The sequence below is a fragment of the Populus alba genome, chromosome 19 (assembly GCF_005239225.2).
Source record: "Populus alba chromosome 19, ASM523922v2, whole genome shotgun sequence".
Lineage (NCBI taxonomy): Eukaryota > Viridiplantae > Streptophyta > Magnoliopsida > Malpighiales > Salicaceae > Populus > Populus alba.
Genome location: NC_133302.1, coordinates 21,173,390 through 21,188,166, shown reverse-complemented (window position 1 = coordinate 21,188,166; position 14,777 = coordinate 21,173,390). Strand labels below are relative to the sequence as shown.

The following is a 14,777-nucleotide window of genomic DNA, read 5'->3' as shown; positions in this document are numbered from 1 at the left end:
TTGCAACTTATAAATTGTTTTGTTCTGATTTGTGCCCGAGGCAAGGTATTGTCTGCTGAGAAAATCGAGCTCCATTGATCTTTTCTTTTTACTAAACTAAATCACCACCGATTGCAATTAAAATTTTGATCAACATTAATATCATTCGGATAGGATGAGGATGCACTCCTCCACACACTCAAATAAATCTTTTCCATAGAAGAGATGCCTTGGAATGTTTTAGAAAGGGGATAATATTCTCATGTGCGCCCCTAACTTATTCGCTATTACCCTTTCTGAGTTGTGTCCCTAAACTACATAATTAAGCAATTTGGTCCAGAATGTATCTAAGAATTATCAATCTAATCCTTTCATCCTCAAATATACTTTGTTGTCATCTTTAGTTGTGGACTCAGATGAGAAATTAAGTTCTTAAGCAAATTTTTTATTGACAAATCCAATTGATAATTCTTGTGGTCAGTTCGTTGAAAGTTATAACTAGATTGGGGATCAAATTTGCAAAATAATTAGAGACAAAGGACTGATATTATGTTACCCAAGAACCCCATAAAAATTAGGGATGAAAACGTCACCACTCAACAGATATGATACCAGGAATCCTCTCATCTAATTGAGATGGGTTTTAACTAGGATTCAGCCTAGTGTGGAACTTAACTCCCTTTTATTTTTTAGTATACAAATGAGTGTATGTTCGTCCAATTAATACCCAACTTTTTTTTTTATTTCCTAAATATTCTAAGACTTTTTGTGACTTTATAGTTTTTAATTTTTTATTTCCTTAATATTGTGGAAAAACATTATTTCATTTATCATTTAATCTTTGTAAAGGGATGGTGATAGGTATTTACGGGCTAGGTTTTGGTATTATCTATATTTGAATTCAAACCCGGTTTTGGTATTATCTACATTTGAATTCAAACCCAAAATATTATCAAGTCAAAACTTGACGGGTGTAAATTTTGAATACCAAAATCTAATTCATTCAGATTTTAGTTATCAATTCAGATAATCATTACCTAATTGATATAGTAAGGTTTGTGAAAACTTGAAGTTTTGATCATGTATGTTGTAACCCATTTTTGGGTCCCCATGAAAAAATAAAATAAATAGCCAAAAGAGTTTAGAAAAAATAACAGAAGGCAGAAGCGCTCAGGAAACAGTCAGAAAATTGGTCAAGAAATTCAAAAATACAAGGATTAAATTTTTGACAGTATATTCTTGAAGGATGAAAGCCCTATTGAGAAGGAAAATTTGAATTTTGAGGAGAAAAGCCCAAATTTGGATGTTTATGGACTTAATTGGATTTTTTTGGACTTAATTAGATTTTTATTTGAATTTATAGAAGATTTGATTGCAAGAAAAATTGATTTTTAAGTCAATTTGGGCTTTAATTTGAAGAAATTTAAGTTCTGGGGCCAAAATATATTTTTTAGGAATTTATTGGGTCAAATCAGGGGCTCAATTGCATAAATATTGAAGTTTAAGGGCCAATTAGGGATTTAATTAAGAAAATCCGAAACCAGGGACCAAATTGGAAGAGGCGCGTAAATGAAGGGGTTGCAATTTTTCGGTTCAGGGGCTTAATTGAAGAAATTGAAAGTTTATTGATCAATTAGGGGCTCAATTGCATAAATCAGAGGCCAAGGACCACAGTGAAAAAGGCGGACAACAAGAGGGGCGGGGACCGAATTTGGGGGACTGATTTGAAGTTTAGCCATTTAAATGAAACGGCGCGTTTTACCCAAAACGACGCCGTTTCATATATATTAAAAAAAAAAAAAAAAAAAGAGGAAGATCAGAACGGTGTCGTTTTGAACGACACTGTTCATCTTCCTCCTCCCCCGTTTCAACAGAACAGAAACGAAAGAAAAAAAAAAGGAAAAATTTCAAAACTTCCCGCCTCTCTCTCCTCGTCCCCACCACCACCACCGAAAGCAAGAATGGCCGACCAGCCGTTACACCCCATGGTCCCCCACGGTTCTGCCCCTATAAATAGGGAAGAAAAACGAAAAAAAAAAAGAGAAAGGAATAGAGAGAGAGAGAACCAAGGAGAGAGAGAAGGAAAGAAAAGGGATAAACCGAAAACAAAACAAAGAAAACAGAAAACAAAGAGAAAGGAAGGAGAAGAGAGAAATACTGAAAACAAAAACAAGAGGGGATGAGGAAGAAAAATCTTTTTTTCTCCGCCGCTTGGGAACAGTCACAGCGCCGCCGTCCTCGAGGCCACGACACCGCGGCGACACCACAGCTCCACCAGCAATCGCCTCCACGCCAGGTGCACATTTCTTTCCCCCCCCTGCATTGTTTTTCTTCTCGTTGGGGCTGTTTTGCCTCCTGCATGTAACATGCAGGAGGCGGGGGGGGGGGGGAGAAAAATAATTCTCCCCCCCGCTGGGCCGTAGGATGCTGGGCCAGCCCGTTTATTTGGGCCGGCCCAGCCCGAATTTTTTTTTTATTATATATATTATATATTATAATATGTTATAATATATGTGTGTATATATGTATATATATATATAAAATATAATAATAAATAAAATAAATATTTTGAAAAATCTTAAAAAAATATTGTTGATTTTTCTGCATATTTTTGTCAAATTTTTTTTTTAATTTTGGTTTGTATTTTTATACTGTAAAGATACAAAACCAGTGTTATAAATACCCGTTTTTCGTCAAAATATCAAAGATTTTCAGAATAAAAAATGTTTTTGCTTTCAAAACAAATTCTAAAAAGTCCCTAAAAATGTTGTTGATTTTTCTGCATATTTTTATCAAAATGGATTAATATTGGGTTGTATTTTTATACCGTAAGGATACAAGCTCAGTATTAAAATACCTGATTTTCGCCAAAGCATAAAAAAATAATATTTTCCAAAAATTGTTTTTGTTTTAAAATACGGCCTAGTCTCTCCAATATATATACATAAATATTATAACATCATATTTTCACACAACAAAGAAAATTTTCAAAACAATATATGTATTAACATGCATTTTGGCTTTAATAACCAGTTTATTCAAGCCATGAGAACTAGGCCAATATTTCAAAAATTCTAAAAAATCTTTTTGTTTTATTTTAGTATTTGGGATTACGAATTTATACGTAAAACATATTCCTAAGTATTATTAATAAAATTTTGGTATGGATGTTAGAACGGTTAGGATTTTTACCCGATAAGATAAAAGATCTTCTTACTGAGGAGGATTTTTCTTGAACCATAGACAGATCAACGACTAGGAAAACACAACAACACTTTAGTTTTTTTATCAGACAATAAAACAATGCAGCTTACCTTAGGTAAGGCGTATTTGGGGTGCTAATACCTTCCCTTTACGGAACCAGTCTCCGTACCCGATCTCTGAGACCAGTTAGGTTCCTAGTGACCGAAATACTAGGTGACGACTCCAAAGAACCAAAAATAAAAAAAATTCGCCAGTCGAACCCGCAATTGATGAAAGAGAATTATTAATTTTTAGGGGGTGCGACAATGTATATAAGAATCTATCACAAGCAGACTATTTGGATAATTTAACATATATTTTTATAAACGGGTACTGAGATAGCACTAGGTTTAAGAAGATGCATGGCTATGCTATACTACAGTACGTAGTGGCTTTAAATGGAAATAATAAGAGATTTGACGGTTGGTTGAGATTAAATTTTTTTAAAAGATTCTACAAGTTTTTATTTTTTTTTGGAAAGCCACTATGTCAGGACTATTAGATCTTCAAAAATTAGTCCTAAAAGTTTCTGCTTAGACTAATTTTGTTGTTTTTTTCTAGATTGTTTTTGGATTTATTATTTTATTTAAGATTTTATGTTAGTTTTCTTTATGATTTTGAATTCTAAATTCTTTTTATAGAGATAGGATTTTCTATTTATTTAAACATTTTAAGGAGAAACTTAATATATACTTAATTTTTAAAGAATAAAAACGTGAATTTAAAATTCAAATCTACAATTCATTTTCTTATCAAATTCTTGAAGTGGTGGGGGTAAAGACTGCCTCATATTATACAGTGTTGTTATCCATTTTTAAGTTCCCACAAAAAAAAAAAGAAAATACAAAAAAAATATATTCAAAAGAAATTAAAAAATAATAATAATAGGAGCGAGAAAATGATGTTGGAATGCTGAAAAATAGCCAAAAATTGATTGAGGAAGTTTAAAAATGCAAAGGGTTGGAATTTGACAGTTTATCGTTAGTTGATGAGAGTCTTGTTGATAAAGAAAATTCAATTTAAAAAAAAAATATATTCAAAATCAAATGTTTATGGACTCAATTAAATTTTATCTAATGTTTAATTGAATTTATGGAGAGTTTGATTGCAAGAAAAATTGATTTTGAAGTCAATTTAGACTTTTATTGGAAGAAATTAAAGTTCTGAGGTCTAATTATAATTTTGAAGAGTTGATTTGGCCAAATCAGGGACTTAATTGCATAATTATTAAAGTTTGATGGCCAATTAAAGATTTAATTGAAACAATCGAAAACCAAGAATCAAACCAGAAAAGGCGCTATATAAAATCAAGAGATCCAATTACAACTCATCCGAGGGACTTGGTTACAAAATTGTCAGAACAGCCGAGGACCCAATCGAAAATATTCATTTTGAAAATTTGAAACGGCGTTTTTTCCTTAAAGAGCATTATTCACTGTCTCCTTCAAAGAAACCAGTTTTTAGCAGTAAAATAGGGATATGTTTTGCAGCAAATTGCTCCAATTAGGGGCACATTTTATGGCTCCTATCCCGCAGTCTCCAGATTACAAGGCAACCATTACCACCGCAGGGCTTTCCCTGGCTTATAAAAGCCAAAGAAAGACAGTGAAGAAGAGGGGGGGCAACGAGACAACGAGAGGAGAAAAAGAAGGAGACAAAGGGAGAGTACAGTGAAGAGAGGAAAGAAAACCGAGAGAGGGAGACGAACGAAAAAAAAAAGGGCAGAAAGAAAAAAGAAGAGAGCCGCACCAGCACTGCCAACGCCATTTTCAGCTCATCATCTTCTTCGTCCAGCAGCCACTGCCATTCTCCATCAGAGCCGCACCAGCACTGCACAACAGAAAGGAGAAAGAAGAAGAGTAAGGGAGAGCAGGGACAGAAAGAAAACGGGAAAATAAAGGAGGAGAACCAGACGAGACAGAGAGGCAAAGCGTGAGGAAGAAAACAGAGGAGAAGGTGGGAGAAACAGAGGGGCAGAAATAAAAAACGAGGAGGCAGAGTGAAGAAAGGAAGGAGAGGAAGCAGTGTTGGAACGGCCCTTCACACTGTTTCTTCGTCTGCAACTAGTGCAAAGGAGAGGGACTGTTGAACCTTTTTCAAAACTGCAGAAATACAAATACCAGTAGCACGAATACCAGTAGCACGGAAATACAAAAGAAGATGACGAACCAGAGGAACCGGAGGAAAAGCAAATGAAAAGGGGAAAATATAGGGCCAAAACATATTGCTGCTTGAGTTCAAGGTAACTCCAGCTTTGCAAGATAATGCACAAAACACTGTGCACCTAGAATTTAATTACATGGTGGCTGTAGCAAGCGTGCGTGACTTATTCACACATGCTGGCGGGAATGAATCCAGCTGGGTAGTTGGTTTGGGCCAGTGACCCGGCTAAGCTTGCCGGGCCCGGCCAAAAAAAATTCAAAAATTATTTTTAAAAATTCTGTGATTTTCTGTAATTTTTATATTATATTTTAATTAATATCGGTTTGTATTTTTATACTGTAAAGATACAAATATGATATTAAAATAGCTGGTTTTTGTCAAAACATTAAAAAAAATAATAATAAAAAATGTGTTTTCATGCATACGGCTAAGTCTCTAAAAAAAAAAATCATATTGTATTTGAATACAACAAATAAAATTTTAAAAATATGTATTAGCATGCATTTTGGCTTTAATAACCAGTTTAATAGAGTCACGAGAACTAGGCCAATATTTCAAAAAATTCCAAAAAAATTATTTTGTTTTCTTTTAATATCTAGAGTTACGACCTTATATGTAAGACGTATTTAAGATATTAAATTCTTTTGATGACGTCAGAACAATTAGGTTTTACCCGATAAGATAAAAATCTCCTTGCCGAGGAGAACTTTTCTTAAACCATAGATGAACCAACAACTAGAAAACATGACAAGACCTTAGATTTTATTAGACAATAAAACAATGCAGTTTACCTTAGATATGGTGTATTTGAGGTGTTAATACCTTTCCTTTACGCAACCAGTCTCCGTACTCGATTTCTAAGACCAGTTAGGGTTCTTAGTGACCAAAATACTAGATGGCGACTCTCATTCTATTTTTCCATGTATTTTTAGATAATACCAAGATTTTAAGGGTTGATATTTTCGCCACGACGCCGCACACATGCGACATACAGCATAAGTGGATCAGAAAGGGACTCAGATAAGTGTTTTTTTTTTTTAAATCAAAATTGGTGTCTTTTTCGGTTTCACTTGCAAACGGAACACCTATCTCCAAAACCCATGTTTGCAAACATGTATGCTAAGCGTCAAAAGATGAAATCTATGTGCGATAGGATTAGCAATTTACCTAATGCACTCCTCCTTCACACACACTCTTTTCTGAGATGCCAAGGAGTTTTGATTGGATACATTGTTCACTCTTTATTTCAAATCAATTCAATTTTTCTAATTTCTATTTTAGTTTTCTTTATTTTTTATCCAATAAACTTTATTTCTATTAGAAAAGATTTGTTTTTCAAATTAAAAAAATTAACATTAAAAAAAATTTAACTAAAAATATAATTTTTTTACCAAGAATTCAAATAACTATCTTTATTAATGAATATTTATTTTTTATTTTCATATAATTAAATAAAAAACAAAAAGCAACCATGTTATTAGATTAAATATTTACATTTACATTTGCATTTATGTTTTTTATTTTTTACAAAAAAAAATAAAATAACCCAACTGTTTTAGCCTTTAATTAGATTAACCATTTGATTTATTAATTCAAATATTTTTAATTCGTTTTTTTTTTTAAAATACAAACACCAATATCATTTCAATTTTGAATTTAAGAATTTTATGCTATCAAAACTCAACTCCACAGATTCATAGCTTCTTGTTTTTTTTGTTTTACATTACAACTTAGTTTGGAATGTTACCCGTAACTAGTTGGTATCTAATGTCTTGAACTATTTCCCCATGAATTTGTATCTCAAGAGCAGTCTGGTTTGTCATGTACATGCACTTCATGGAAAAAGCTAGCTACCTGGCACAGGAGCCAAATAAGAACGAAACTTGGCATATTCCACTCTTCAGAATAAGCTGTGCTTAAGAGTTGTTCTTTAAAATATTTTTTATTTAAAAATATATTAAAATAATTTATTTTTTATTTTAAATATATGATTTTAAATCATAAAAAATATTATAAAAATTCAATAATACTTTTTAAATATAAAAACAAACACTTTAGAAGTACAATCTTGATTAATAAACAAATCATCAAAGCAAATTGTACTTGGAAAATAAATTTATCTGTCCCTAATTTTAGTCATGAATAGAAAAATGAAATAAATAAATAAATAAATAGTGTCAGAGTTTTTAATCACTTGACTTGTGATGCACAATTGCACATCCATTACAATAATAAATAAAAAAATTGACAACTGATTTGGCAACCAACCACATGATTTCTGAACATATGACGTCACCAATTTTTTTCAAAAACAATAAGAATGTTTTAAAAAATACATCTTAATTTTATCTTATAGAAAATTTAGAATTGATTATTTTACTAGGATGTCTTATCTTTTACATCCTTGCGAATGAACCTAAACACTAAAAGCACAAGGAAGAAGAAGCTCAAATCAATGAAACAAGTGTTGATGGCAAGCCCCAAGGAAGGTTCTAGAACCACATATGTGCCCATGATGAATGTGATAATCATTGTCCTCATGCCAATCATGGTCAACAATGCGGCAAACACAAATAATACACTAGTGGTATCCTCACCTATCACTTGATCCTTAACCCAAGATATACAAGGAAATTACAACTGATTTTTATTTTATAAAAAATTTAGAGTTGATTATCTTCTATATCCTTGAGAATGAACCTAAAGACCAAAAGCACAAGGAAGAAGAAGCTCAGACCAATGAGACAAGTGCTGATAGCAAGCCCCAAGGAAGGTTCTAGAACCGCGTATATGCCCGTGATGAATGCGATAATCATTGTCCCCATGCCAATCATGGTCAACAACATGGCAACCCTAAATAATGTTAGAGTGGCTTCCTCACTTATACTTTGTCTCTTAACCAATCTAAAACCATGAATAAACGAAATCAAAAAGTGGATAAAGACAACAAAAATGGAGAGCACCAACGACATTGCATCTGAGATGACAAACACTATAAAAGCAGCTTTTTTAGCTAGAATTGCTGTGCCTCGGTCGCTTTTGTAACCGCCAGGTAGGGTGAATGCTGCTGCAAATGTTACCGTTGCTATTAGCGCCGCAACAACTAGATGAGACTCTCTTGCTTTACTCAAAGCTTCCTCTTCCTCTTTGTTTTCCTCATCATTGTTTTTCTTTCTCAAAACAAAGGGACTGCGACCAATCGGTCCGTTGCCAACATCTTCAAGGGATTCTAAGATCTCTTTCTGCAAAAATATATATTTTGAGTCAAATATGTTAAGCGAGGTTTTAAAAATAATTTTTATTGTTTTCTAGATAATTTTTTAAAGTGAAATTTTTTTAAATTCTATTCATATTATCTTGTATTTAAATTTTATTAATTAAAATATAAATAATAAGATTTGAATTTATAATTGTTTGATCAATAAAATTGTAATACTATTTTTAAAAAACTAACTCAATCTAATAATTTAAACAAATAATCCATCATTTTTAGCTATTTAACATATATCATATATCAACTTTCGAGCTTTTGTTTCCACAACTAATTTGTTTGCAATCAAATCCTTTTTGTTGCTGTATATTAGCATGTAACAAAAACTAATCTGATTGCAATTAAACCGCATGTTTTACATTAGCCCAATTATCCTCAAAAAGAAAACTAAGATGTGGACTTAATTTTATATACCATTAATTCGACATCATTTCATTCTAAAATTAATTTCCTAGGAGGACTTAATTGCTTGTAAGATTATGTTATGCTGTTAAAGAGGTTTTAAAAATAATTAATTTCCTTTTAGCAATTCAATATATTATTGTTTATTGTTACTCTCCTTAATTGCTTTTAAGATTATATTAAGTTTCTATTAGATTTTTAAAATTTTAATTAATTGTATTTTGTTTCTTTCATTTGAACTACTTTTGTTTTCTTATTGAATAATATATGTTTTTATAAAACAGTTACATGCGATTTATATGCATAGTCTGTTATTGTAGATGAAAAACTTAATAAAATCAATAAAATGACTTCATTTCATATAAAAAAAGATTATTAAGTTAATCAGATTATTTTATTTTTATATTTAGTACTACGATATAAATAATTTTCAAAATCGAGAAATTGATTCATATTATATATATATATATATATATATATATATATATATATATATATGTGGATGCATTAATTCATGGAGGATTGATTACCTGTATCTCTCCAAAATTTCCTTCATAAATGTCCTCGACGCTTAGTTGTTGCTTATTAAGAGCATATATCTTCCCTTCATCAAAATAGTAATGATAAAAAACACGTGCCCATTGCTTCTGCTCGCGCACTAAAGCAGCAATTAGATGGAAGGGCGTGTTTCCTTTCTCATCCTTCTCGGTTTTAAGTCTTGCAAGTACTGGAATCTCCAGACATTGCTCGAATACTTTGCTATCTTTACTTGCCACAGCATAGTGAAGGGCATTCCAACCTCTGTTATCAACTAGCTCACAACAAGCTGGACATCCAGAAACAATCTCTTTCATTATTCCTACATGTCCTTGAATGGCAGCAATGTGAAGAGCTGTTCTCTTCTTCTCTGTTTCAGCAATGCAGGCCGCGGACGCATCATTTTCTAGTAATACTTTCAGTGTACCAGACGAGCCATAAAAGGCAGCGTAGTGAAGTGGTGACCAGCCGTTCTCGTCGGTTGTTTTCGTCAATTTCTTTTCTTTCTCTAACAATTTTCTTGCTGTCTCGGAAACCAACAAAACAATGAATAAATGTTTTCCTTCATGAACAACAGACATTTCACATAGTCTATGTGTATTACTATATATCCAATACCTAAACTCACAAATAATTTTAGTGGTATAAGTTATTTTATTTTTTGAAAAAAGCTAATTATGAAGCAAACACGGATATATAAAATCAAATATACGTGGCTTTTAAATTATAGTTTACACTATTATATATATATATATAAATTATTTAATTCTCTAGACTTGAGCACAATAGCCTACCATGATTTCCCACCCTGCCTGCCGCGTGTAGGGCAGTTCTACCATTAGGGCCGCCATAGTCCACTGAAATGCAATTTCCTAAGATGTCGTCAACTACCTTTCCTCGTACTTTGCTCCACCTCGGGGCAATGGAAACAGCAATATAAAGTGGAGTTTCTCCATGAACATTGGCGGAATATGAAAACTCAGGGTCCTCTTTTGTCAATATTTCCACCACTTGGGCTTGGATATTTTGAGCTGCCACATGCAACGCTGTATCTTGCTCTTCATTGGTCATCCTCAACATCTTTTTTGCTTCTGTTACTCCGCTCTCTGGATCAGTAGGTAGAGCTTTGGCACAGTCAATGAGGACCTTTACCACATTGGAATGACCATATCTTGCTGCCAAATGGAGTGGGATTTCACCTTTCTTATTGGCTTGGAATAATAGTGGACACATTTCAAGAATTATATCAACAAAATCAGTGAATTCCGGTTCCCTCCTTTGGTTTTTCAAGTAGACATGAAGAATGGTGTTCTCGTCTTGAGTCAATAACTGATCAAGGCAGGTTTGATATTTCTCAAAGGGACCGATATTGCCTTCAGCTGCAGCTTTGAACAAGACATGATCCATATAGATGATGCTATTCATTTTCTCAGAAGAATCCATTTTGTAGCTTGAAGAACTCACTAAATGAAATGTATACAATTGAAGGGGAGGAGAAATCACTATGGCATAAAGGTAAGATGTTACACTCCTCAACTGATCACAAGCTGCTGATATTACCTTAAATAGCTAGGAGTATTTAAGTGTGCGATAGATGTTTTTTTAAATATTTTTTATTTTAAAAATATATTAAAATAATTATTTTTAAATTTTTTAAAATTATTTTTAATATATCACATTAAAAATATCTAAAAATACAAAAACAAATTAATTTATAACAAAAACAAATTCAAATTTTTTTTCACTTTTTGAGCAAAAACACAGATTATACCACAATTGTCTATTTTGTTCTGGTTGGCTTTTCATTTTTTTAATTGGAACCACATATTTTAATTTTGAAGTGTTTTAAAATGTCATTTCAAGATTGTACTACTACAAATTACTATCAGGTTGGTGGCTGCATTAACTAGCCACTAGACAAATGCAGGAGTTAGTGTATAATAGTTGGATGTCCGCGGATTCTCTTTTTATAAAAAAAAATACTGTAAAAATTTATAATATAAAAAATAATATTTTTTAAATATTAATAATAATATTTTTTAAAATTTATTAATTATTTTATTTATAATATTAATTATAATAAAAATAATATTTTTATAACATAAATGATAATATTTTTTAATATTCATTCTATTAATTATATAAAAAATAATAATATTTTTTAACACAAATAATAATATTAAAAAAATTGACGTGGGGTTGGGTGTGAACGTGGTTGCGTCCAGCCCAATGTAGGGTTGGGCATAGACGCGTCTAGAGCCAATATTTTTTTATTTAAAAATATATTAAGATAATATTTTTTAGATTTTTAAAATCAATACATTAAAACTATTAATGAAACATACTAATAAAAACATAAGTTTGATTTGTTTAAAAAAAAAACATTTTTAAAAATAACAGTGGTGGACACCTTTCAAGAATTTTATCAACAAAATCAGTGAATTCCGGTTCACTGCTTTGGTTTTTCAAGTAAACATGAAGAATGGTGTTCTCGTCTGGTGTCAATAACTGATCAAGGCAGGTTTGACAATTCTCGAAGGGACCGATATTGCCTGCTTCTGCAACTTTGAACAAGACAGGATCCATACTATTTTGTAGCTTAGAAAAACTCACTAAATGAAAAGTAAACAAATGAAGGGCTCAAAGGCAGTGATTCCACTCCTCAACTGATCACAAGCTGCTGATTTCTTCGGTATTTAAAGGAAGGAAAAGCGTTAAGAACCACAAATTACATTTATTTTCCTTTTTCATATTTTGTCGCAATATCTTTTCTTTTGCCCTGCCGGAAAGTTACATCTGCTTTATCAAAATTGAGAAATCGAAAAATCGAAGATGCATTTTAAAAAAAAAGAAGCTTAGTTTTTAATTTGTGGGGGGCACACCAAAAGCATCCTTTACAAGTTTTTTTTTAATTTCTAGTACTTCACATGTATTTGTAGTATTCTTGAAATATATTAAAATAATATTTTTTATTATTTTTAAAATTTTAATTTTAATATCAGCATATTAAAATAATTCAAAAATAATAAATATAATTTAATTTCAAAATAAAAAAAAATAAAATTTTGAGAAAAAATGGTTAAAACATCTTGGACTTGAAGATTAGGAGATTGTGGTCCAGCTTATCATAACCCAATTTTTGAACAAATAATAAAAATAAAAATATATTTAAGAATGGGGTTAAAACAACATAAATTCAAAGTTCATGGAGGGAATTATCAAATTTGAGAATAATTTGGTTAGAAATTGAAGAATTAATAAGTTGGGAAATTTATTTAAATTTTGGATTAGTTTAATTAATGAAATTAGAAGAATTAATAAGTTTGAGGACTTAATTAAACTTTGATTTAATTAATTAAATAAATTCAGGGACTTAATTGAAATTTATCCAAAAAGGGCAAAATTGAAAGAATTAATTAAGGACCAAATTGAAATAATCCAGGAATTAAGGACTGTTTTGTAAACAGTGCACCAATTTAAGGATTTAATTGAAATTTATCCAATAAAAGGGCAAAATTAAAAGAAATTTTTATTTGTTTAGGGGTCCAATTGTGAAATGTCCAAAGTTCAGGGGTCTAATTGAAAATCCCCATTTTTTTTCGAAACGTCGCCGTTGCTAGAAACAGCTGTGGTCGTCTTCTCCATCCCGGTTCAGGAGGCCGAAGATCTGCAACAAATTCGATCGATCGTGGACCACGTCTCTTGCCTATGATCCCGCTCGTGATTTGAATAACAGTCCTGCAAAGATGGGATTGGTTTAGGGGGAAGCTCGAGCTCTATAAAAGGGGAAGAAAGGAATTGACAAAAAGGAGGAGGAAACCCGAAGCTAAACCCAGAGAAAACAACGAAGGAGAGAACCGAAAATCAGTGAGGAAACAAGCAGAGCAAAACAAAGCAAAAACACACAAAAAAAAATACACGGAGAGAAGGGTAGAAAGGCAGAAAGGAATCAGAGATCAACCCTGCCATCATCTTCATCCCTGCACAAGAAAAAATCAACCCAAAAACAGAGCCAAGAACAGAAAAAGACAGAGCATGTGAGAGCAAGACGAAAAAAGGAAAAACAGACCGAGAGAAGATTGGAAACAGAGATAAAAAAAAAAGAAAGAAGAAGAAGCAAGAGGAGCCAGAAACAGGGACACACAGGCGAAGACACGGGAAAAAGAACGAACAGCATTTGAAAAAACAAAAGGGGACGCTCTCGACCTCTTCTTCGGTGGCTCCAATTTCAGCAGCCACTTTTGTTATTTCTTGAGAAGGGACGAACATAAGCAGAGGGCATCCACCGTGACCAGAACCATTGTTGCTGCTGCCTTCGGTGTATCCAGAGCCAGGTAAGTAAGTTTCTCTTTCACCGCTTTTCATTTTAATTCACTTCCTACTGTACACTGTCAATTAATTCTCTTTAGCAGCTAATGCACGCGTGATTTCGTTCACGCGTGCTTCATGTTGCCCAGCCGGGTCACTGGCTTGGGCCAGTGACCGGGCCAGGCCTGCTGGGTCCAGCCCAGCCCATGTGGGCTGCGCTGGGCCCAGCCCAAAAATCATATGCTGGGCCGGGTCTAGCCCGGCCCAGCCAAAAACAAAAAAAACAGAAAAATAAAAAAGAGGCAGAAAAAAAATGTGTATGCATAAATAAAAATAATGTAAATTTATTGGTTTATTCACTAACACACCAGAGTTAGGAATAAAAATACCGGTTTAAATTTATATTATTTTTATTCGTTTATTCAATTTTATTTAGTTAGAAAAAATAAAAAACATGTGCATAAAAAAAAATGTATTATTATTTATTTATTCACTGGCGCCAGAGTCGGGAATAAAAAATAATAATACTGATTTAAATTTATTTTTATAGCTACGTAATATTTACCAACGCCAGAGTTGGAAATATTCGTAGTTAAATATTCACTGGCGCCAGAGTCAGGAATATTATAAGCAAATTTTCATAACATAAATTAATAAAACATTTAGCAATTCAAGACGAAACCAGCAATGCAGCCTGCCTCAGGCAGGACGTTTAAGGGGTGATAATATCTTCCCTTTTACGTAACCAGTCCCGAACCATAGAATCTTTGTTGACCAGTTAGGGTTCCTAGTGACCGTAATACTAGGTGGCGACTCCTTAAACAAGAATATCCACATTAAAGAACAGGATGCCAGAAATCCATTCTTTCCAAAG

General features: G+C 32.4%; 1 protein-coding gene across 1 annotated transcript; it reads right to left on the bottom strand.

Moving 5' to 3' along the window:
* Positions 1-4,640: 4,640 nt before the first annotated feature.
* On the bottom strand, positions 4,641-11,038 carry LOC118029603 (protein ACCELERATED CELL DEATH 6). The gene is made up of 4 exons (XM_073406622.1): positions 10,390-11,038; positions 9,589-10,157; positions 4,972-5,052; positions 4,641-4,664 (listed from the first exon to the last, which is right to left on the bottom strand). The coding sequence occupies exons 1-4, from the start codon at positions 11,036-11,038 to the stop codon at positions 4,641-4,643; spliced, it is 1,323 nt and encodes a 440-aa protein (XP_073262723.1).
* Positions 11,039-14,777: the final 3,739 nt, after the last annotated feature.

Excerpts from the sequence above, each read along its gene's own strand:
- LOC118029603 (XM_073406622.1), bottom strand. The coding sequence starts at position 11,038 with ATGGATTCTTCTGAGAAAATGAATAGCATCATCTATATGGATCATGTC. Across the intron at positions 5,053-9,588 it reads GAAATTTTGGAGAGATACAG|TGCTGGTGCGGCTCTGATGG; the intron begins GTAATCAATCCT and ends TCTGTTGTGCAG. Across the intron at positions 4,665-4,971 it reads AAATGGCGTTGGCAGTGCTG|GAGACAGTGAATAATGCTCT; the intron begins GTGCGGCTCTCT and ends GTTTCTTTGAAG.